A 22,217-nucleotide genomic window follows, 5' to 3' on the forward strand; every position below is an offset into this window, starting at 1 on the left:
TTACTATTTTAAAATCTTTATTCAAATCAGATCCATGCTTATTATTTACATTATCTTTCATTTAGGATTAAAATATTATATCCATCTGTAGTTTAAATCATACCTTTAGCCCTTTACAAAATATGAAGTTAAAGTTGTAATAGTTTAAAACTGAATAGAACTGGGGACATTAGATTTTTAAATGAAAATGAAAAATTATGATATATTAGAACATACATGTATACATACTAGACAAAGAGTGGTAGAACAAGATAAGATATTTATAGTAATTTTCTATTTTTTCTTGTGGCTATTTTCTATATATTATAAATCACATCCTTTAATAAGCATTTAAATAAAACTTTCAATTAATAAATCAAATGCCAAATGAAGGATTACAAGAAAAAAATTTTCCTGAACTTTTCTTTTCACTTACTTAAAACCACATGTTTTCCTAGGTTAGAAATTATCCATATTTAGAATATCTTAAATCAAAGTATAGATACATTTGATACATTCCCATATGTTAAACACTGTACAAGTGGAAGTTCTCAAAAAAGAGGTAAAGAAAAAGAAAGAAATGGTACTCTCAATTCAGCTTCCCAAGAGTTAGAAGGATGCCCACAGTCTGTGCTTAGTTGTCTATATATGAAACAACAATGTTCACACCCCTCTATTCTTTGTTTATATTCTTGACATTGTTATCATTTATATTACCTATTTTCTTTCAAGAATGGAAACATCTGACTGCGATCTATTTTCTTTATTAAAATATAAATATTTTCTAGAATATGGACAGATAAGTTTTAATGACAAACAGCAAAATACAGCAACCAATATTCAATAGGTATTCTGCCACTTAGTGGAGTTTTTCAAGAAAGCAATTCAGTACACCTTCTCAACTTACAAATGTATTGAGAAATCTAAGTGTATAATAAAATAAGGTCTGTATGAACATCAGCTATTAATTTGTGGATAAAGAACAATATACGGTAATATACAGCCGAAGACTTAAATATTAAATAGCTGTTTATCTTAAATAAACTGAGAACACTTTAAAATTTTAAGTTGATTTTATTAATGTTAATATGGATTAAGAAAAGAGAATGTATAATATTATGAAATTGAAAGGTAAAGGAATTTTATTTCAATCTTTTCTCCACAACTGAAGGGTTTTTGGGGTTTTTTCCTCACTAATGGATATATTAAAAGAACAATTTCATAATTCCTAAACTTCTAGTTTCAAACACTTGACAGAATTTGCAACTTAAGTTTCCTATATTTTCTAATTCTGTACATTTATTTTATTTATTTATTTATTTTTTGCGGTACCCGGGCCTCTCAGTGCTGTGGCCTCTCCCGCTGCGGAGCACAGGCTCCGGACGCGCAGGCTCAGCGGCCATGGCTCACGGGCGCAGCCGCTCCGCGGCATGTGGGATCTTCCCGGACCGGGGCACGAACCCGCGTCCCCTGCATCGGCAGGCGGACTCTCAACTCCTGTGCCACCAGGGAAGCCCTCTGTACATTTCTTATTGCTATCAGTCTTGTCATTTTCTGTCAGCCCCTGGAGAAAAAAAAAAAAAAGCTGACAGAAAGCTACTATACTGCTTTTTACCACTAAAATATAGAAAATTAATTTTATGAATTTGGCTCACATGGAAAGAATATTTATTAATGCTACAAATCAGAGATTCACTGACAGAAATACTGTCTTGAATGCAAAAAGAACAAAAATGAGGTCACTTGAATTGCCCTGAAAGGCATTCCAAAAGCTTCAACATGGCTTACCTGTAGCTAAAGTTCTAGTGTTTAAAATGTAACTAGAAGTTAAGTGAGTGTTCCTACTTTCAAGTAAAGGCAGCTAAATGACTTTCAGTAATAAAATGTATCAAAATATTTCACAAGTCTAAAACACAGCTGAGAGGAAGGCATAGTTATTTTTTCAGCTATTTCACACTATTTTTCAGTTTAAAGGTTCAAGAAAAAAATTAAATGATAAACCACAGGAAATTGCAAAATGCCAAATTTAACTCCTATAATTTCTCTATTTTGTTATGAATATCAAACATATACTTTTAATGTGCCAAAAATATGGCTTTACAAAATGTGAACAATTAATTTTTAAAATGAAAATTATATTAGTAATTTAATTACTTTTGATTCATTTTATAGGGTATTAAACAATACGTCTTCAAAACTACTAAAATGTTAATGATACCATCACAAAATGACTGTAAGTAGATTCTTCCACTATTCAATTATGCCTAGATAACTTTGAATAGCTATAGCTTTCTCCAAATGGGTACCAAAATTTGTACAGACTTAATCGTGAAATCTGAGTGAAATAAAATTTGAGACCACAAAACTTTTAAAGTTTAAATTATTTACCCTTTAAACTTCAGAAGGTGTTTTTTTTCCAAAAGAAAAATATTAGTTCAAGATTTAATAACTGCAGGTTTAATAATTTTTTTACTTGAACACAATGTCCATTTTCATAAATAGTAATTAGACATACTGAAGATTTAAGTGTGAAAGATTTCAAAGTGTCAATATGTCACTATCACTCTTTAAATGTTCTCAATATATACAAAAACATATAAATTATAGATACAATTAGTTATATATCTACAATATATAACACCATTCTCCTTCCCTAACCATAATGACATGAGGATAAAGTAATAAATCTCTGTGCTATTCAAGGCAAAAAAAAAAAAAAAGACTGTAAAAAATAAATCTTTAAAGAATAGTTTTAAAAATAAAGTTCAAATACTGCACAAAATAATTTAACTGGAAATATTACTATATACTATAAAACAATTTTTTTCAATTTTTGAATGCTACAGTAAATTCCACTTTCTAATTCTATAAAAGAATTTATTGGATATCTGTACTTAGATATTAAATGTTTACATTCAGTTCGATGGGAATGTAATTTTCAGAAGTTAACTGAGCCTTTGTCTTAAAAGCTCATCTATTTGAGTCTTATACATATTTTTTACATCTTCAAGATCTAATCGAAGTTCTTCTGCCTCTTCTGCTTTTTCTCCATACATCTGCAGAATAGTGTTGTATCTCTGATCCAAATCCTATAAAATATATTTGTTTACAATTTTTAAATAACTACAGAAAATCTTTAATATATTTATATTATCATAAATGAGCCACCAGTAAAGACATTACAATCTAAATAAAAGTATATAGTCATCTCTCATAAAAATTAAACTCATACCTCGGTCTGTTGGAATAAAAGAATAAAAAAAACAAAATAAGCCAGATGGCTATTAATCTTAACATATCTTTTCACTAAATCTACAATTCTTCCCATATATAGCTTAATCTGTCTTTTCTCCCAGTAATTTCAGCACGTTTGATGAAATTTCAGTCTCTATGGTTCACTGTGGTTTAAGTATTACCTGGCATTTTACCCCACAAGAAAAGTCAAAAGAAAATCTATTCTCATATATGGCTTAAGAGCAACTTCCAATACCAAATATGCTAATTGTGAGGATACATATAACATCATTCAATAAAATACTACTCAGATCATGCAAAAGTTCAGGATTATTAATGAGCCTTGGCCAAATGAAATCTAGTTACTTTCCTGTGCTGAGACTCAACATGATTGTGAACATTACTCTGAATGTGTGATGTGACAAGCAAGATAAGATTCATTTTTAAAGTTCTTCACTCAAATATTAATACTCTTCAATTATCAAAGAAAACACTAACATATACATATGCATTTTATGTAAACTAAAAATAAGAGTGAAGAATACTTACTCTTAGCTGAGTTCGAAGTTTGGGTATCTCCTTCACTTTCTCTTCAAGTTCATCATTTTGATTTGTTAATTTAACTAGCTCTTCAGCCATTATGGAGCGTGTTTTTTCTAGATTGCCAATTTCTAGCTGAGAAACATTACCAGGAAGTGATTTAAATCAAAATATATCTTGTTTAATAATTCCATTAATATAAACATTTAATGTGCTACTTTTTAAGAAATAGATATGTGAACATATAACCAGAAGCTAGCTCCTGGTAAAAGGAAATAGAGGCACAAAAACGGTTTCAACTTTCCTCAAAGGTATACCATTTATAGGGTTTACTATGAGAGATAAAGAACTGAAGAAAATTTAATCATCTGTTTGAAACATGCAACTCTACATTTTTCTCTAAGGAAACAGCATATATTTCAGTTATGCTAAATTACTACAAAAACCCAGAGAAATAAAAACAAACCGCCAACCATGCAGGTCACATTGGTAGAATCTATCATCAACTACCAAAGAAGTTCATTTGTGCCCTTAAGCATAACAGTGGGCTACACAAACATAACAGGTAATAAGATTATTCTGATCTATTTTCTTCCAATTCAAGGGCATCTTCTTTAATACAGTAATATTTTCAACTAAAATCATATAATAAAAATAGAAGAGGAAAGTTCCACTTTCGAGTGTATCAAGTTTAACAATGAAAACAGGTAAAACGTTTTAACATTTGTCACAGCATTAAGTTTCTGAAAAGCAAGATAAGATGGGAGGATGCTCCACTCACCATGTTTCCTTTCATGTCTAGGATGTTATAGTTCTAATCTCTCTCATCACCTTTACTCTTTCCTCATAGGGGGAGCTGGAGCAACTTACCTAAGCAGAAAATCTGGGAAGAATAAAATGGCTATGCTCAGCTCAGCAACTTCCCTTTTTTCGTGTTTGGAAAAAGCTGCCTGCAAGGAGCTCTCTGCTCCTAGATGCCTCTCTGTCTTATCATGGCAGGCTGTCACACATGGGGTGGCCTACTCCAGCCAAGCATTTCCTGTGACAGTCTCCCAAATTCTGGCACTCAGAAGGCCCACTGAACTTTCATCCTTGGCTAATTTCTCCAACCAGCCTTTATCGTTAATACATATGATTTACTTGGGGCTTCACGTGTCACTATTTCATTTTATTTCTCAATTTGTTCAGAATGCAGGTGGAAATGAAGGGTGCTACTCATTGGGCCTCAAAATTTCATTTACTTCTACAGCACATTTAATTTTTCTAATACCTGTAAATGAGTAATTTCTCCTTCCCTTAGCTTTAGCTGAGACTGTAGATTTTCAATAATGCTTGATCCTGCTCCCATCCTTACAGCATCATAAAGATTGCTTCCATTTGCTGACACAGACATTGGTCCAAATGAGTGATCATGAAGCTCATCCTGTGTTAATTAAAGAAAGCATATATAGTTATTCAGTTACTACAGACTGTGCATAGGTGTCAAACAAAATGGTTTGGTCAATTCTTACTTTAAAATGTCTACAACTTTTTCAAAGGCAGAAAACCATCTCTATTTCCTCAGTGCGATTAGCACTCCCTTATAAATATGCAGATAAATTGCCTATAGAATAGCAAGATCACGGTGAGAGTCGAACTGCTATCTGCACATTCTCTTTATCATTATTCAGTCTAAGAACTAAACACGTGTAAGAAATAAAACATCACCTGAGACATAAAAGATGTTTGTAGTCCTGCCATATCAACTCCACTTATCGAACTTGAGCGTGACATTGTGGGAGTGCTAGAAACAGAAAATGACTTCCGTTCCTTAAGGTGTAAAGAAAAAAAAATTCAGTTCAGATTAAAGAGTAAAATGATAAATAAAAAAGCAAGAAAGTTTTCTAGGATCAATGACAACAAAGATTCATTCTAATTTCCTCATAAAATGTTACAGATATCTTAAGTCTTATCAAAGGCACAATATTTAGTAATTTAAAGCGTAGACAAACTTGGTTAAATCATCTCATTTATAACAACATAATTTGTTTTATTTTTAATGGAATGAGAATGTTTTTATTGGAACAATTATATGAACTAACTGCTTCATATTATATAACATACCACCAATTAAACCTATTCTTTAGAATAAGATTACTAATGAGATTTACAAACCATAAAGTTTCTGGCTTATCCACTTTATTTTTACTGTATTTTTTTAAACCAAATAATTTCAAAAGGTAATTTCAATCAATGCACATATAGGTAGTTTTAATGTATTACGCTTACTACCGAGTATACTCCAATCCTTTAAATACAGGAAACTCACTTTAGAAAAATTACCTTCATTAACCAGAAAGAAAGTGAACAAACCAGTTTCACTCCCAAGGTGCCTATGGGCCAAATGAGGGGCATCAGAGTCAGTGAGAGACCACAAAAATTCATTTTAAAAGGGGCAAGAGGTTCTGTCATTCAAATCCTAGAAATCAGATATCTTTGCCTAAACTCAAATTACTCTGGACCCACTCTGAGCAGAACACTGATTATACTACTAGAATTTATCACTCTATTGATTTTAGACATAAGAAATGGTATTTATAAAGTGTAGCTAAAATTACAAAACAAATAATGATTAATCACAACAGCTACTAACTGGTTACATCAAAAAGAAAACAAAATTTAATACCTTTTCTTTTATTGCTTCTTGAGTGAAAATTGCTTTCTTCCTTTCCTGTTCAACTTTCATTTTCTCCATTTCTAACTGACTATTCAACAGTGTCTAATGGAGAGAGAGATACAGTTAGATAATTTCTGTGATACTAAGTCATCATCATAAGTCAATCTCAAAGTTTAGGAACGTAAGGTATACACTCCTATTGGTTTTACTACTACAGATCAAGTTCCAAAAGCAGAAACATCACCCATTTTATCTTGTCATCTCATTAGTTCGCTACCATCCCCAACCATTCTCTAATGGAAGCCCTAAGAGGTGAGCGAACACTAATCGAAATACCTTTTCTTTCCTTGTCTCTTCAAGTGTTCTTACATATTCACCTTTTAGGTTTTCTAATTCAACCTGGTACCTATTAAGCCAAAGGGAATTAAAACAAAAAAGATGATAGTACAGACTATTAAAAACTCACTAATTTATTAACTCCAGTTATATACTTAGTAGTCATTTTTATTATCAGCTTTATTTTCCAACTGTATTTTCCAGATGACTTGGGTTTTATTCAAAAAGTGAACTACTACTTCATGTTATTTATTGGTTCTCTGGATTAAGATTTCATTTAAAAAGAGACTTTTTTTCTAAAGAGAATTTTGAATACCACCATTCTACAATTTGTTCAGATTCTACAAAGGCTTATTAGGGAGGTCTATGAAAATGTCTGCAAAAGTTCATATATTTTACTTCATGAATCATTTTTACTTGACCACTTTTTTTTAAAGTAAAATTCCAAGGAAGAACTCAGGATAAAACCCCTAATCACAGCCTTAATATAACTTCACATAGATGGATTTTATAGCTTATGGTTTCCAAAGAGCCCAGACATTTATTTAGAAAGATAGGAACAATGCTTAAACCCCTGTAATATAAAAACAACTCCAGTGAGTGGTCTTCAAACTATTTTGTGGTAACAGACTCCTTTAAAAAATCTAATTAAAGCAATGAATCTTTTCTCTGGAAAATGCAAATATATTCAGAACATGCCACCCAATTTCGAAAGCCTATGCAAGGTTCAATGAATCCCGGTCCTATCTTGGTATAATATCCTATTACTAATGACTCTGACTTTAAACACTAAAAATATGTATTTTCAGTTCTCAGTGCAATGAAGCTAAAAACCAACACCACATTTTTTTAAAGTGCTTTAAAATGTCATGAAACTACCAAGAATAACACTCAAGAAACATGCTCACCTATTATTTTCATCCTCTAGTTTTCTTCGCCTATTTTTCTCTGATTCTAGCTGGGCCTGAAATCTACTATTTTCTTGTCTTAAGAGAGAATTCTGCGACTCCATGGAAGACATTTGAATTTTGTTGGCAAGAAGTTCTTCTATGGCCGCACGTTCTCTCTCAACTGCTGCTGCCAACAAGGTCTGGGATTCACCTGATTGTAGGGTAAAAAAGAAAAATCACATATACATACATTCAAGAGGCCAAGATAACAAGTAGATTCTGACTTAAAACTTTTAATGATGCAAATAGCCACACTTAAAACTGTAAGTACTCATTGACTAAGGCAGGCCTGCCTACAGAGACAAAAAAAACTTAATTTATATGTGTTTTATCACTTTTTTCACCAAAATATTTTAATTTGAAAGTGGAGTCATGTATCAACAGAGTAGTGAATCAACAAACAGTGCTGGGTCAATTGGATAGTCAAAGGAAAAAAAAAAAAAGAAGAACCTCAAACTAACCTTCACACAGCATATGAAAATTAACTCAAATGGATCATACACTTAATTATAAAACAAAATATAATGAGGGGAGGGGTAAAACGGGTGAAGGGGATTAACAGGTACAAACTACCAGGTATAAAATAGAAAAGTTACAAGGATGTAATGTACAGCACAGGGAATATAGTCAATATTTTATCATAACTATATATGAAGTATAATCTATAAAAATGTCAACTTACTGTTGTACAGCTGGAAACTAATGTAATATTTTAAGTCAACTATACTTCAACTGAAAAAAAAAAAACAAACTATAAAACTTTTCGAAAAAAACAGAAGAAATCTTCAGGATCTAGGGATAGGCAAAGAGTACTTAGGTTTGACACAAAGAGCATGAGCCATAACGAGAAAAACTGATAAGCCGGACTTCTTCAAAATTTTAAACTTTTGTTCTATGTGAAAAAGATGAAAATACAAGCTACAGACTTGGAGGAAATAAATGCAAACCATGTTATCTAAGACTAGCATCTAGAATACATAAAGAAGTCTCAAAACTCACCAGTGAAAATACAGACATTCCAATTAGAAAATGGGCAAAAGACAAAAACATTTCACCGAAGAGGACGTACAAATGGAAAATAAGCATATAAACTGACATTCACCATCCTCCGTGAGGAAAATGCGAATTAAAATCATAATAAGGCATCACTACACACCTGTCTGAATGACTAAAAGAAAAAATAGGGACAACACTGAAAGAAAATGCTGGCAAGGATGTAGAGAAACTGGATTATTCTCATAGATACGGCCACTTTGGAAAACAATTTGGCATTTTCTTAAAAAACTAAACATGCAACTACCCATACAACCTGGCAAATGCACACTTGGGCATTTATCCAGAGAAATGAAAACTTAAGTTCACACTAAAACCTGTATATGAATGTTCACAGCAGCTTTATCCATACAAAGTCTAGATCCAGCCCAGACATCCTTCGTCAGGTACATGTTTAAACAAGATGTGCTACATACATGGAAAAATACTCAGCAGGGACTTCTCTGGTAGTCCAGTGGGTAAGACTCCATGCTCCCAATGCAGGGGGCACAGATTCGATTCCTAGTCGGGGAACTAGATCCCACATGCATGCCGCAACTAAGCGTCTGCATGCCACAACTAAGTCCACATGCTGCAACTAAGAAGCCCTCATGCCGCGACTAAGACCCGGTGCAGCCAAAGTAAATAAATAAGTATTTTTTTAAAAAAAGAAAAACACTCAGCAATAAAGACTAAATCATTGATACACATTAGAACTTGTATGAATCTCCAAGAAATTACACTGAGCAAAAAAAGCCAATCCCCAAAATGTCACATGTTATACAATTCTATTTACATAAATTTTTTTTTTTTTTTTTGGCAGTGCCATGCGGCATGTGGGATCTTAGTTCCCCAACCAGGGATCGAACCCATGCCCCCTGCAATGGAAACACGGAGTCTTAACCACTGGACTGCAAGGGAAGTTCCACATTTACATAACATTTTGAAATTCCAAAATTTTAGAAGTGGAGGATTAGTGGCTGCCAGGGATTGGAGACAGGGAGGGAGGGCCATGAGGGTGCTAAGTATGATTTTAAAGGGCAAAATGAGGGATCTTTGTGGTGTTAGAACTATTCAATATCTTAACTGTAGTGATGGATACATGAACCTACACAAGTGGTAAACTTGTATAAAACTTAATACACACATAGACACATATACATACATATACACAAATAAGTACCAGTAAAACTGGGGAAATCAGAATGAAATCAGAAGGTTGTTTCAAAGTTAATACCTTGATTGTGATATTCTACTATAATTTTGCGAAGTGTTAACATATGGATATTGGGGAAAGCATGCAAGGGACCATTCTATATCATTTCTTATAACTGCATATGAATCTACAGTTAGCTCAATTGACAATTACAATTTAAAAAAAAGGACTAGTGGATAAAATTCTGAGATTTAACAAAGGCAAGAATTTTCATATTTTTTCCCCACCAAAGTAGACCTAATAATATCTCTATTTTACATTATAAATTCTGTTCTATACTGTATCTATGCTCTTATTTATAGCATTATACGGTACATTTGTCCTGTGGCTTTGCCTACATTCCAGCACAATACCACATATCCCTGAGGCTGTGTAGGCTCCAGTTTAAAAGCCACAAAAATAATGGCTTCTTGCTTTCATTTTATTGCTAAATAAATATTTGTTTCAGAAGGTGTCATTTTCAGATGTCATATTTCATAACAAATGGGTCTCAAAAAGTGGTCCAAGATAAATAATAGACCTAAAATTAATACCTAGAAATTAAACAATATATGAAGGTTCATCTGTTCAGTGATTTTTCTTTTTGAGCAGATAAATCTATTTCCAGACAAAATCTTACATGGAGCTACAAGGGCCAAAAAAAAAGATAAAGGAGGCACTACTTTCATTAAAGCAGCCTGGAGGGAGCCCGGCAGCTTACTTATCAAGCTTCCCCCTCACCATGACAGCCAGCCCTAAGACATACAAGGGATCTACTGAATAATGTTTGAAAGCGACTAATCTAGTTCACCCCTCATGATTTTCAGGGTGTAGTCCAGAGAAGGTAAGTGTCTTGCTCCAGACTGTCTGACTGGGTGATTCAAAACAAAACATAAAAACCCTGAGTCCAAGTCTCCTGACACTCATTCACGTCTGCTTTTATCACTACACCATGATGTCTCTCAAGTTACAGTTAATTTTAGGTGTAGAATGGACACAGGAATTTTTCACCATTTGCTAGCTTCTGGGATATCTAATATGTACATATTCTGTGCTTGAATAAGTATCTTAGAAGAATAATTTTCTTTTTATTAACAGCACAGAAGGGCAACCTAGAGCATTTCTGTAAAGAAGCAAAATATGGAACCCTAAGACTCCACAGCATCTGTCTACTAGAATTTGACCTTAATCTAACTTAGACCTATCTCTGCTCTTGGAATTCTACCACTGACTAGAATCATATCTGATCTCTACTTCCTACACTACTGCAGACAAGCTAGAATGAGGTCAGACTTAGCAATGGACAAGAAAACAGTTGAGCACAACAGTTTGTAAAAATGAATGTAAGAATGACATGGAAGTATTTTAGACAGTACCAGACACGTCGTGTAAGGAATGTTTTGAAAGAGTCAATTAAGGTATTAGAAAATAAATGTAAAAGAGGAGAAGAGGTAAAAATCTACAAGTTAGACACAAAATGAAACCATGAGATCAAGTGAATTTCAATTTCATACCATTACCCTAATTCTAAAACAAGATGGAAGGGCTTCTACATTGAGCTTAAGAACTAAAGCAGTTACCAAGTCTATCAGAAAGATTCTTCTCTAACTTCTCCCATGATGACGTCTGGGACCCTAGAGTTGCTTGCAAATTTTCTATCTGTCGAAGCAACGGTCTTGTTGTTGATGAAACACTTTGACTCAGTTCTTGGTTTCGATTCTCTGCTTCCTGGAGTCTCTGAATCATGACATTCTTAAGTCATTACTACTGACAGCAATAAAAACACTAAAAATGCTAGCAAAGAAACTTTATGAGAGATTTCTGGGAAAAACTACTTCTCCAAGATAAAATGATTTTTTATTAAATTATTTTCTAACTATTCAATCCTTAAGTTACAGTTAAGTTGCGCAACAGAGTAACTAAATAAGTGCTTCTTTACAGAGCATTTCTAAGATAAAGACAGCCTTTGAATACCTTAAGATAATAAAGAGTATCATCCAAACCTCCCAGTAGTTGCCTCCTCATCCAAATATTTCTAAGTATTTATAAAAACAGAAAGATCAATCTGAGGGGCATTTTCTCCCCTTTTCCTGTACATGTTCATTGACTGAAATTAACAGAGCAGTAGCATAAAAACTAGGCATTGCTCATCTGCCCCACAGTAATCAGAGACTGATAATAATTAATAAATCGGCCATTACAAATGAAAAAACAACACCGAATATACTACATATCTATCATGATAAAATTATTTTCTAGAAAACAAAATTAGGGCTTTTCTTATACATTTTTAAGGTGCCCACTCTGGTTTTATTCACATAAGCCACAAAAATACAGCAAATGATAAGTATGGGAGAAATCTTCTCAACTCTAAGAACATTACCCCACTGAGTCATTTTGTATTTCTTGAAAAACGCATCTCAGATTTGTGTTTAGGGAAACTCTGACAGTACCTGCTGGAGTTCGCTGATCTCATGACGTAAATAATCCTCTTTTCTGGCAGCTGCTTGTTCTGCACGTTGCAGTGCCAGCCTAAGGTCCCCCACCTGTATTAGGAGAACCAACAACACTATCACAACCAATATCACAATATTATCTACAACTTCCTGCTAACTACATATTTTGTATTGTGTTGACTTACTGTTCGTGTATAATACTCTTCACTATCCAATGAGCTTTTACGTATGATTACCACATCCCATTCTTCAGGCAATCCCCGAGCCATATGTATTCAATATGTACTTAGGAAAGCTCGATAAGGCGCACACACACACACACACACACACACACACAAAGCATGTAAGTATGTACAAGGCCCAGCCACTGCCATACAATATAGGAGGAAAGACAATGCATCCATAAACGTTCACAGTGTAATGCAGAATGTGATAGGAGCTATATGAGCTATAAAAACTAGCTGCTATATTCATACACAGCTGCACAGGTTGTAAACTGCTACAGCCTTTTTGGAAAGCGTTATGGCAACATAATCATCAAACTTCTTACATTCTTTCATCTGATCGTCCTAGTCCTGAGAATTTATTCTATGGAAGCAGATCTGTAAACATACAAAGATGTTCTCTACACTGTGAGCTAGACTAACAAAAACAAACGAAACAAGAAATATTGTTAATATCTATTAGCAGTCATTTATTTTTGTAAATGTGGATACATTAATATACCCAATAAAAATTAAAATGAACATAAAAAAACATGTAGAAATGTACAACTTAATCTTAAATGAAAAAACTATAAAATTATATATATATATCAATTATAAAAAATATGTACATGAAGATAAGGACAAGAAGTTAATACACAAAACTGGCAGGATCTTGTAAAAGGTGATGATTTTTTGAATGGTAACCCCATATACTCTCTATCTCCCATTCCCCCAATTTTTTGTTATTACATTCGAGTACTTTTAATTTAAAATATTAATATTTTTATCTATCCCAGTGAGGGAGTGGCAGAAGCACAAGGACCATGGTGTAATTTACAACAGCAAAACATCGGAAACAACCCAAACATCCATTAATAGGAACTGACTGAATGGTATATTCACACAATGATATACTATGGAACTATAAAAAGGAATTTTTTAAAAAGCTCTATGCTCTACCATGGAATGATCACCAGGATGTTTTATTAGGTAAGTAAAGCAAGCTGTAAAACAGTATCAATAGTAAACTATATTTTATGTAGGAAGGATGAGAGAGATACAAACAAATGTGTGTATACGTGTAGGTGTGCATATATATGTGGGGGGTATATAAGTAAATGTAAGTATGTATGTTTTCTTGCATTTACAAATAGAAACACTAATAAAATGGTTATTTACAGTCAAAGAAAGGGAATAGGGAGGGGCTAAGTTGGAAGTAAATGTTATCTTAATATATTTTGTTATACAGCTTTCACACTTTGGAATCATGTAAATGTTTTACATATCCCTGTGAAATTAAATCAAAAGTGCATTGAGGTCAATGAGGGAAGAACAGTCTTTTCAACAAGTAGTGCTGGAACAATTTGATATTCACATGTAAAAGATCTAAATGTGAGAACTAAGACTATGAAAACTGTAGAAAGAAACACGTGAAAACCTGCATGATGTTGAATTAGGCAACAGTTTCTTAAATGTGATGCCCAAAGCACAAGCAACAAAAGAAAAAATAGGTAAGCTGAACTTCATCAAAATTTATTGAACTTTTGTGTATCAAAGGACACTATGAAGAAAGTGAAAGACAACCTACAGAATGGGAGAAAATATTTGCAAATCCTACATTTGATAAGGGTCTAATATGCAGAATATATAAAGAACTCTTACAAATGAACAATAAAAAGGTAATATAAAAAATGGGCAAAGGATTTAAACATTTAAATAAATATCTCCAAAGGAGATACATAAATAGTCAATAAGCACATAAAAAGGTGCTCAACATCATTAATCATTAAGGGAATGTAAATCAATACCACACTCAGATACCATTTTACACCCCTAAAAGGGCTATAATGGAAAAAAAAAAAAAAGACAATGACAAATACTGGCAAGAATGTAGAGAAAGTGAAACCCTCATACATGGTTGGTGGGAACATAAAATGGTTCAGCAGCTGTGGAAAAGTTTGATAGTTCCCGAAAAAGTTAAACAAAGGATTACCATACGACCCAAGGGTATATATCTAAGAGAATTTAAAACATGTGTTCACACAAAAATTTGTAAATTAATGTTTACAGCAGCATTATCCATAATAACCAAAAAGTGTAAAGACTTCTAGGTATATATCCAAAGGAAATGAAAACACTAATTTGAAAAGATACAGGCACCCCAATGTGCATAGCAGCATTATTTACAATAGCCAAGATATGGAAGCAACCTAAGTGTCCATCAACAGGTGAATGGAGATATATACATACATGGTGTGCGTGTGTATACATACATAGTATGTGGTATATATATAGTGGAATATTACTCAGCCATAAAAAAGACTCAAATTTTGCCATGTGCAACCACATGGATGATTAGTAACATAAGTCAGAGAACAACAAATACTGTATAATATCATTTACATGTGGAATCTAAAAAATAAAACAAACTAGTAAATATAACAAAAAAGAAACAGACTCAGATTTAAAGAACTAGTGGTTATCAGAGGGAAGAGAGAAGTGGGGAGGAGAAAATTAGAAATAGGGGACTAAGAGGTACAAACTACTATGTATAAAATAAATAAGCTACAAGGATATAATGTACAACACAGGGAATATAGCCAATATTTGATAATAACTAAAAATGGAGTATAACCTTTAAAAATTGTGAATTACTATGTTGTACACCTGAAATTTACATAATATTGTACATCAATCAACTACACCTCAATAAAAATAAATAAGTAAAATTTAAAAGTGTAAATAACCCAAATATCTATGAAATGATGATTTTATAAGACAAAGCCTGACAAATGTTGGTTTTCTTCCTTCATTTGAGGTCCATGGACTCCCACAGATGCTATGAATGAGCTCAGGAGTTAAACAGATTACCCTGAAATTATATGCAATGTTTAGTATTTATCTGCATTCGTGCATTTCCCTGGTAAGAACATCCCTAGATTTCATAATGTTCTCAAATAAGTCTGAAATTCCCCCCAAAACGTAAGCAATACTGGTATAATGTAGGCATCACTTTAACAACAGTTTAAAAAAACACACAATTGATTAAGCTTGGCACAATCCAGTACTCTTAGAAAATGAGCCCAACAGGATTTATAAGCCCAACAGGATTATAAAGAAAATGTAACACATGTGCCACTACATAAGGTTTGATTCAAATTAACAGATTCTTTATTTTGCAGAAGCACAAACAAAGATTTTAAAGACTAATTTTTCATCTAATGCTTACTTGAATCACTAATGTTTCTTGCTGCTGACGGGCTTCTTCTTGGGCCTTCTCCAGTGCTGCAGAAAGTTCTTCTTTAGCTCTCATTTCACGACTTAGAGCAGCTTCCTGGGCCTCACTATCCTTTGCAGCATTGGCTTTGTGGAGATCAGTAAGTTCTCTTAAAAAATTAAACAGATGATTTTTAAGTTAAAATAATATAGTTAATTACATGGCCATATTAATGAAGTTTCCAGGTAGATTTCCATGAGATCTACAAAATGAGGAAGAGTTCACCACACAATAAGCAGTGACTACAGGGAGGACTCTCTGTCGAATTTGCTTTAACCAGTCACAAGTTCATATATAGGTAAGTTTATAAACGTTACTAGTGATCAGATAATGGAAAAAGTGTTTCTTCAACATCCTGCTTTGATAACTGATTTTAAACGAGTTGCACATTTGTTCATTTTCTTACTTGTATGCACTATCAAGAGCAGCTTGAATACTTCGGTTCTTTTCTTCAAGTTCATTCATGTCTACTTGAAGTCGGCCAAGATCCTTCTCTTGGCGTTCTACCACAGAATTTAGTTTCTTAATATTTTCTCTATGTTGTTTCTCAACCTCTTCTTTGCCATCAAGGACCTATATTATAAAAACAAAGGTATTTTTCAATAAAAAACACCACAGGAAATAACTGTATTCCACGAATCTCAAGTATTATAATAACGAAGAAGAATCTTAACATTCACTTCTTTTTTTTTTTGGCCACAGGGCAGGGTATGTGATATCTTAGTTCCCTGATCGCGGACCAAACCGGCGCCCCCTGCAGTGGAAGCGTGGCAGCTTAACCACTGGATTGCCAGGGAAGTCCCAACATTCACTATTAAATTGCTTGGAAAATTCTTCCCAAACGATATACCTCAATAAATCATCCCAAATGTTTTATAAACCCTGGCCATATGTTCATATTGGAAGTAATAACAATATATATATGCAGAGAATGGTTAATATTCACCTGTTTTAAATGTTGTAACTCTTCTTCTAGGTCTTTAACTTTTTTGTTCAGCTTTGCAATAATATTTTCATTTTCTCTGTCTTTAGCTCTTAATTTCTTAATGATGTTAGAATTATGCAGCTGCTGTTTTGAAAGTTTTTCTCCTGGCAATGGCAAAAAAGTATAAATTCAAATAATGATGATTCTCTAAGAATATGAATAGAATGTTTTAACTAACCAGTGACATAAAATGACAGAATATTTGAAACATCACAATGCTGTAACAGTCAATGTTAAACTGATTTGGACAGCATAAGCCATGAATGCTAAAATTACTAGGTAGAAGGATGGTGTGGGAACAGGATATTTACAGTCTTAAAGAATCACTCCCACATATTATAAATTACAAAGGGAAAAAAATGTGCTCTTACAATAGAGAAACCTGGTCACCATCTTAGCCAAACATTCAGTTTTGATATCACTAATTGTGCTACAGCCTGACATTATGAGTCCACTGATGTGATGGAGTGGTAGGTGCACAATATCACCTATTATATTTCTTACTAGAAATCTGATCTGAATCTAATCATGAAGAAAGTGACAAATTCCTGAACATGGGGCATTCAATGGGACAACTGGACTCTACAAAATCTTTGATATCATGAAAAAGATATCCTAGATTGCTGGAAGACTAAAAGAACATAATGGCCAAATGCAATGAACAAACTTTGATTGGATTTTGGGGCAGAACAAATAACCAGGTATGAGAGTTATTTTTAGAGACAATTGAGGTAAATGATGCAATACATGCTGGAATACACTTCTGAATTAATGCTGATTTTCTTAGGTGTGATTATGATGTTGTGCTCGTCAAGAAAAAAGTGTACTTGTCCTTGAGAGATGCAGACTGAAGAATTGAGGAGTAGACTACAGATTCAATGCAATTCCTATCAAAATTCCAACAGCATTTTTCACAAAAATAGAAACAACAACCCTAAAAGTCAAATGGAACTGCAAAAGACCTCAAATAGCTGAAGTAAACCTGAGCAAGAACAAAGCTGGAGGTATCACATTTCCTTATTTCAAAACATATCACTAAGCTATAGTAATCAACAGTATGGTACTGGCATAAAAACAAACATATAGGCCAATGGAACAAAATGGAGAGCCCAGAAATAATCCACGTATTTACAGACAAGTGATCTTCAACAAGGATGCCAAGAACACACAATGAGGAAAGGACAGTCTCATCAATAAACGGTACTGGGATATGCATATTCAGAAAAATGAAATGGTACCCCATCACACATCATATACAAAAATCAACTCAAAATAGATTAAAGACTTAAATATAAGATCTGAAACGGTAAAACTATTAGAAGAAAACATAAGGGAAAAGCTTTCTGACATAAGGCTTGGGAATTATTTTTTGGATATGATTCCAAAAGCATAGGCTACAAAAGCAAAAACAGACATATGAGATTGCATCAAACTAAAAAACTACTGCACAGCAAAGGAAACAACAAAGTGAAGAGACAGTATGAAGAATGGAAGAAAATATGTGCAAACTACACACTAATAAGGGATTCATAACCAAAATATGTAAGAAATCACAGAACTTGATAGCAAAAAAACAATTAAGCCAATTTTGAAAATGGGCTAAAGACATGAATAGGCATTTCTCAAAAAAGGCATACAAATGGGCAACAGGTATACAAAAAGGTGCTCAACACCACTAACCATCAGGGAAATGCAAATCAACACTAAAATGAGATGTCACCTCACACCTGTTGGGACAGCCATTATCAAAAAGACAAAAGATAAATACTGGAGAGGATGTGAAGAGAACCCTTGTGTACTAGTGGTGGCAATGTAAATTGGTACAGCCACTATGGATAACAGTATGAAGACGCCTCAAAAAATTAAAAATAGAACTATCATATGATCCACTGATCCCACTTACGAATATATATATCCAAAAGTAATGAAATCAGTATCTCAAAGAGATATCTGCACCCCTGTTCACTGCAGCCTTATTTACAATAGCCCAGGTATGGAAACAATCTAAGTTTCCGTCGATGGATAAATGGATAAAGAAAATGCGATACAGATAGATAGATCTATATAGATAGATAGATAGATAGACAGGTAAGATATAAATATATAGATATAAATAAAATATTATTTAGCTTAAAAAAAAATCTTGCCATTTGTGAAAACATGGATGAACCTAGAGGATGAAATAAACCAGACACAAACATGGCCTGATCTCATTTATATGTGGAATATAAAAAAGTTGAATTTGTAGAAGCAGAGAACAGAATGGTGGTTACCAAGGGCTAGTGGGTGGCGGAAATGGGGAGATGTTGGTCAAGGAGTACAAAGTTTCAATTATGTAAGATGAATATGTTCTACAGATCTAATTTACAGCATAATGGCTAAAGTTAATAACACTGTATGGTACACCTATAACTTGCTAAGAAGAGTAGATCTTAAAAGTGTTCTCATCACAGACACAAAGTGTGTGAAGTGACTGATACATTAATTAGCTTGACTGTGGTAATCATTTCATAATATATACATATATAAAAAATCACATTGTACTCCTTAAATACATACAACTTTTATTTCTCAATTATACCTCAATAAAGCTGGATAAAAAAAGAATTTAGGAGTGGAATGATATCTGTCACCTACTTTCAAGTGGTTTGGCAAAAGGGTAGTATATGCGTTGCAGAGAGATACGGAGGAGGTGTGGCTAGATGTTAACAGTTGATGACTCTAGGTAATGAAGTAATCAGTTACTCACTGTAACGCACTCTCAGCTTTGAGACTTTCAGCTCTGAGTTAAAAAATACTTTTAGGGTATACAGAAGCACTATGTGAATATACCCATAGATGAAATTATTCTATTTTCTCTATAAAGAAGTTCATTAAGCAAAAGAAAACATCAGCTCACTCCCTGATTAAATTAGTAAATTCCAACGAAGTGAAATTTGATATTAATATTCTTAATAATTTTTTTTAAATTATGAAACCATGTACTTAGCTGTCCCCTCAGTCTCTAATGTTGTAACACAAGACAGTATCTGACTGCAAGATGTCTTGAGATACAATTATGTGTTTCATGTATTTTAGTGCTAAGATTGCTTTATAATTATCTGTGTACCTATATTTCCCTCTCATTAAACTATAAGTTCCTAAAGGACAGGGAATGTGTCATATTTATTACTATATCAAACACAATATCTGACATATTAACTGTTAAATATTAGCTGAATAAATGAAAAAGAAAAATTGGGTAAAACTAACTTTTTCAAATGAAGTGATTATTTCCAATTGTCCTCAAACACTTACTCTGGAAATTCACTTAAGTGCAGTGATTTAAGTACAGAAATGTTCATCCCACTACTATTTGTAATATTAACATTTTAGAAATAAATGTATAACCTTAGGAAGAGTAAAACAAATTATAGTATATCCATATAATGGACTTTAACACAGCCATTAATAATGGTATCAAAACATTTAACAGCATAGGGAAATGTAAAAGAAAGGACACTGCAAATTAGATGTATGATCTTAATTATGTTTAAAAATGTAATAAAATGCATTAAAAAGGAACTAGAAGAAATTAATATTTCCTTATAAAATTGAATTATGATCTATTTTTTCTCTTTCTTCATGTACTTCCTATAACTTCAAAATTTTCTGCAAGTAGCAAGCATTACTCTTATAACTAAAAAACTTTAAGAAAAAGAAAAATTTATTTAACCATCCTTTCCAAAACTACCTTCTTTCCTATGACATTACAGAAAGAAATTAATTCAATGTCCAACTGTAATGTTTTATCTCATGAAGAATCTTTAATTTTCATAACCCTGTTAATTATGAATCTTTTCATAGAGAAAGTACTTAATAACTAAAAAATTAAAACATGAATGTGAGAAAAAATTCACTATCAAATGCCAGAACAATAAAATGATAGCACATAGTACCCAAGCTAGAGATTCAGATACTATATAAACTCCAGAATTATAACTTTCAAATATCTTGGTTTAAAAGAGGGCTCTAAAACCTGTTAGAAGCTTTCTTAGGGAAGCACAAAATTCTATTTCTCAAGGAGTTACTTTTTTACCTCCCTAGAAACAAAAAGCTACATACATTATACCTCTACCTCTCTACATCTTGCTCCCCATTCTTCCATGAATTGTTGCCTACCATTTCTGAGGTTTAAGTCCAAACCGTTCTTGATTCCAATATTTTTTCATTAGGAAGCAGCAGCTAGTCACGTGGTATCTTCCTGTTCTCACAATATTTTTCATAACCAACTAAATATCTTACGTACCTTCTTCCATTAACCCTCGGATCTGCTCATCTTTCTCTTTCAAAAGGTCTGCCGTTTCACTACTATTTAATCTAGTAGCAAGTTCTTCTTTTATACTTTTGATTTCCTAATTATAAAAGAAGGAATATGAGTAACATAAAGCATTACTCTCATTCTGGGCATATTTTTCAATTTTTTTCCATATCCAAATACTCACATTCTCAATAAGAATCCATAAGTTTTGTACTGTTAACCTGAGTTTATATTACCTTGGTTAATTAAGAGTAAGTGAACAACTTCGAAAATGACATAGACCTGAATTCAGACATAAACAGGTTTTAATATGGAAATGGAAATGAGAAGAAGTTAACTTACAATATACTCTTTTTGAGTATCTCTACACATATTTTCTACAGGTTAAGCATTATTTTTGAAACATTCAATTAGTATATCTCCATTTTTCACTGTATTCCTTTTCCTCATCTGAAACTCACTGCACTTACAAACATGTTGTGAACTGAGAGAAAAAACATAATTTCATAAGGTTCGATCTACTTTAATAAAGCAGAGATTCAGCAGAAACATGTTAAGATATTTTATCTTTTAAAACTACAATGGAGAAGTATGGTGATATGAAAAGTGTCCTATGATTTTAAACTTGGTTTTTATGATGCTCTGAAACTAAAAATAGCTAAAATAAACTAACATTTATTAGATATTTAAACCATGCTTTGTATCCGTTATCATTTAATCCTTACAACAATCCTGGGAGGGAGGCACTTGTACTATTCAACTACACAAATAAGAAAATTAAGACTAAGAAACCTTGAGTAAACTCTGAAGGTCAGAGAGCTATAAAGTCGTAGAGTTATAACTTAAACCCAGGCCTGTGAATCTTTAAAGCCCATGCTCTGAACTATCCACAACATTGATGTCCATTTCCAACTGTCAAAATTTCATCCATCAAGGTCCAGTTAAGAATGTCATGTCTTCCATGAAACCTTCCTCAGTTCCTCTGATCAGAATTCATCCTCCATGATACCATTTCAAAGTGCTTATTCAACTGCCTACTACTATACATTTGTTGACATTATTTGTCTCCCA

At 33.0% G+C, this 22,217-nt stretch overlaps 1 protein-coding gene across 2 annotated transcripts in view; it reads right to left on the reverse strand.

The window, feature by feature from the left end:
- Window positions 1–310: 310 nt before the first annotated feature.
- TMF1 (TATA element modulatory factor 1) overlaps window positions 311–22,217 on the reverse strand; it is a 29,872-nt gene continuing 7,965 nt past the window's right edge. The window contains exons 5-17 of one of the 2 annotated variants that reach the window (XM_029243783.1): window positions 21,135–21,240; window positions 16,808–16,950; window positions 16,268–16,434; window positions 15,814–15,970; window positions 12,376–12,468; window positions 11,503–11,659; window positions 7,654–7,846; window positions 6,746–6,815; window positions 6,419–6,511; window positions 5,461–5,562; window positions 5,024–5,176; window positions 3,763–3,888; window positions 311–1,543 (exon numbers count right to left, since the gene is read on the reverse strand). In XM_029243783.1, coding sequence (XP_029099616.1) covers window positions 1,292–1,543; window positions 3,763–3,888; window positions 5,024–5,176; window positions 5,461–5,562; window positions 6,419–6,511; window positions 6,746–6,815; window positions 7,654–7,846; window positions 11,503–11,659; window positions 12,376–12,468; window positions 15,814–15,970; window positions 16,268–16,434; window positions 16,808–16,950; window positions 21,135–21,240 — 1,812 coding nt within the window. In that variant the 3' untranslated portion in view covers window positions 311–1,291. Of the gene's footprint in view, window positions 3,069–3,762; window positions 3,889–5,023; window positions 5,177–5,460; window positions 5,563–6,418; window positions 6,512–6,745; window positions 6,816–7,653; window positions 7,847–11,502; window positions 11,660–12,375; window positions 12,469–15,813; window positions 15,971–16,267; window positions 16,435–16,807; window positions 16,951–21,134; window positions 21,241–22,217 lie in introns of both variants that reach the window. The other variant, XM_029243784.1, reaches the window with a different exon arrangement.

This window comes from Monodon monoceros, unplaced genomic scaffold (genome assembly GCF_005190385.1).
Source record: "Monodon monoceros isolate NGI ecotype Baffin Bay Population unplaced genomic scaffold, NGI_Narwhal_1 Super_Scaffold_3, whole genome shotgun sequence".
Classification (NCBI taxonomy): Eukaryota; Metazoa; Chordata; class Mammalia; order Artiodactyla; family Monodontidae; genus Monodon; species Monodon monoceros.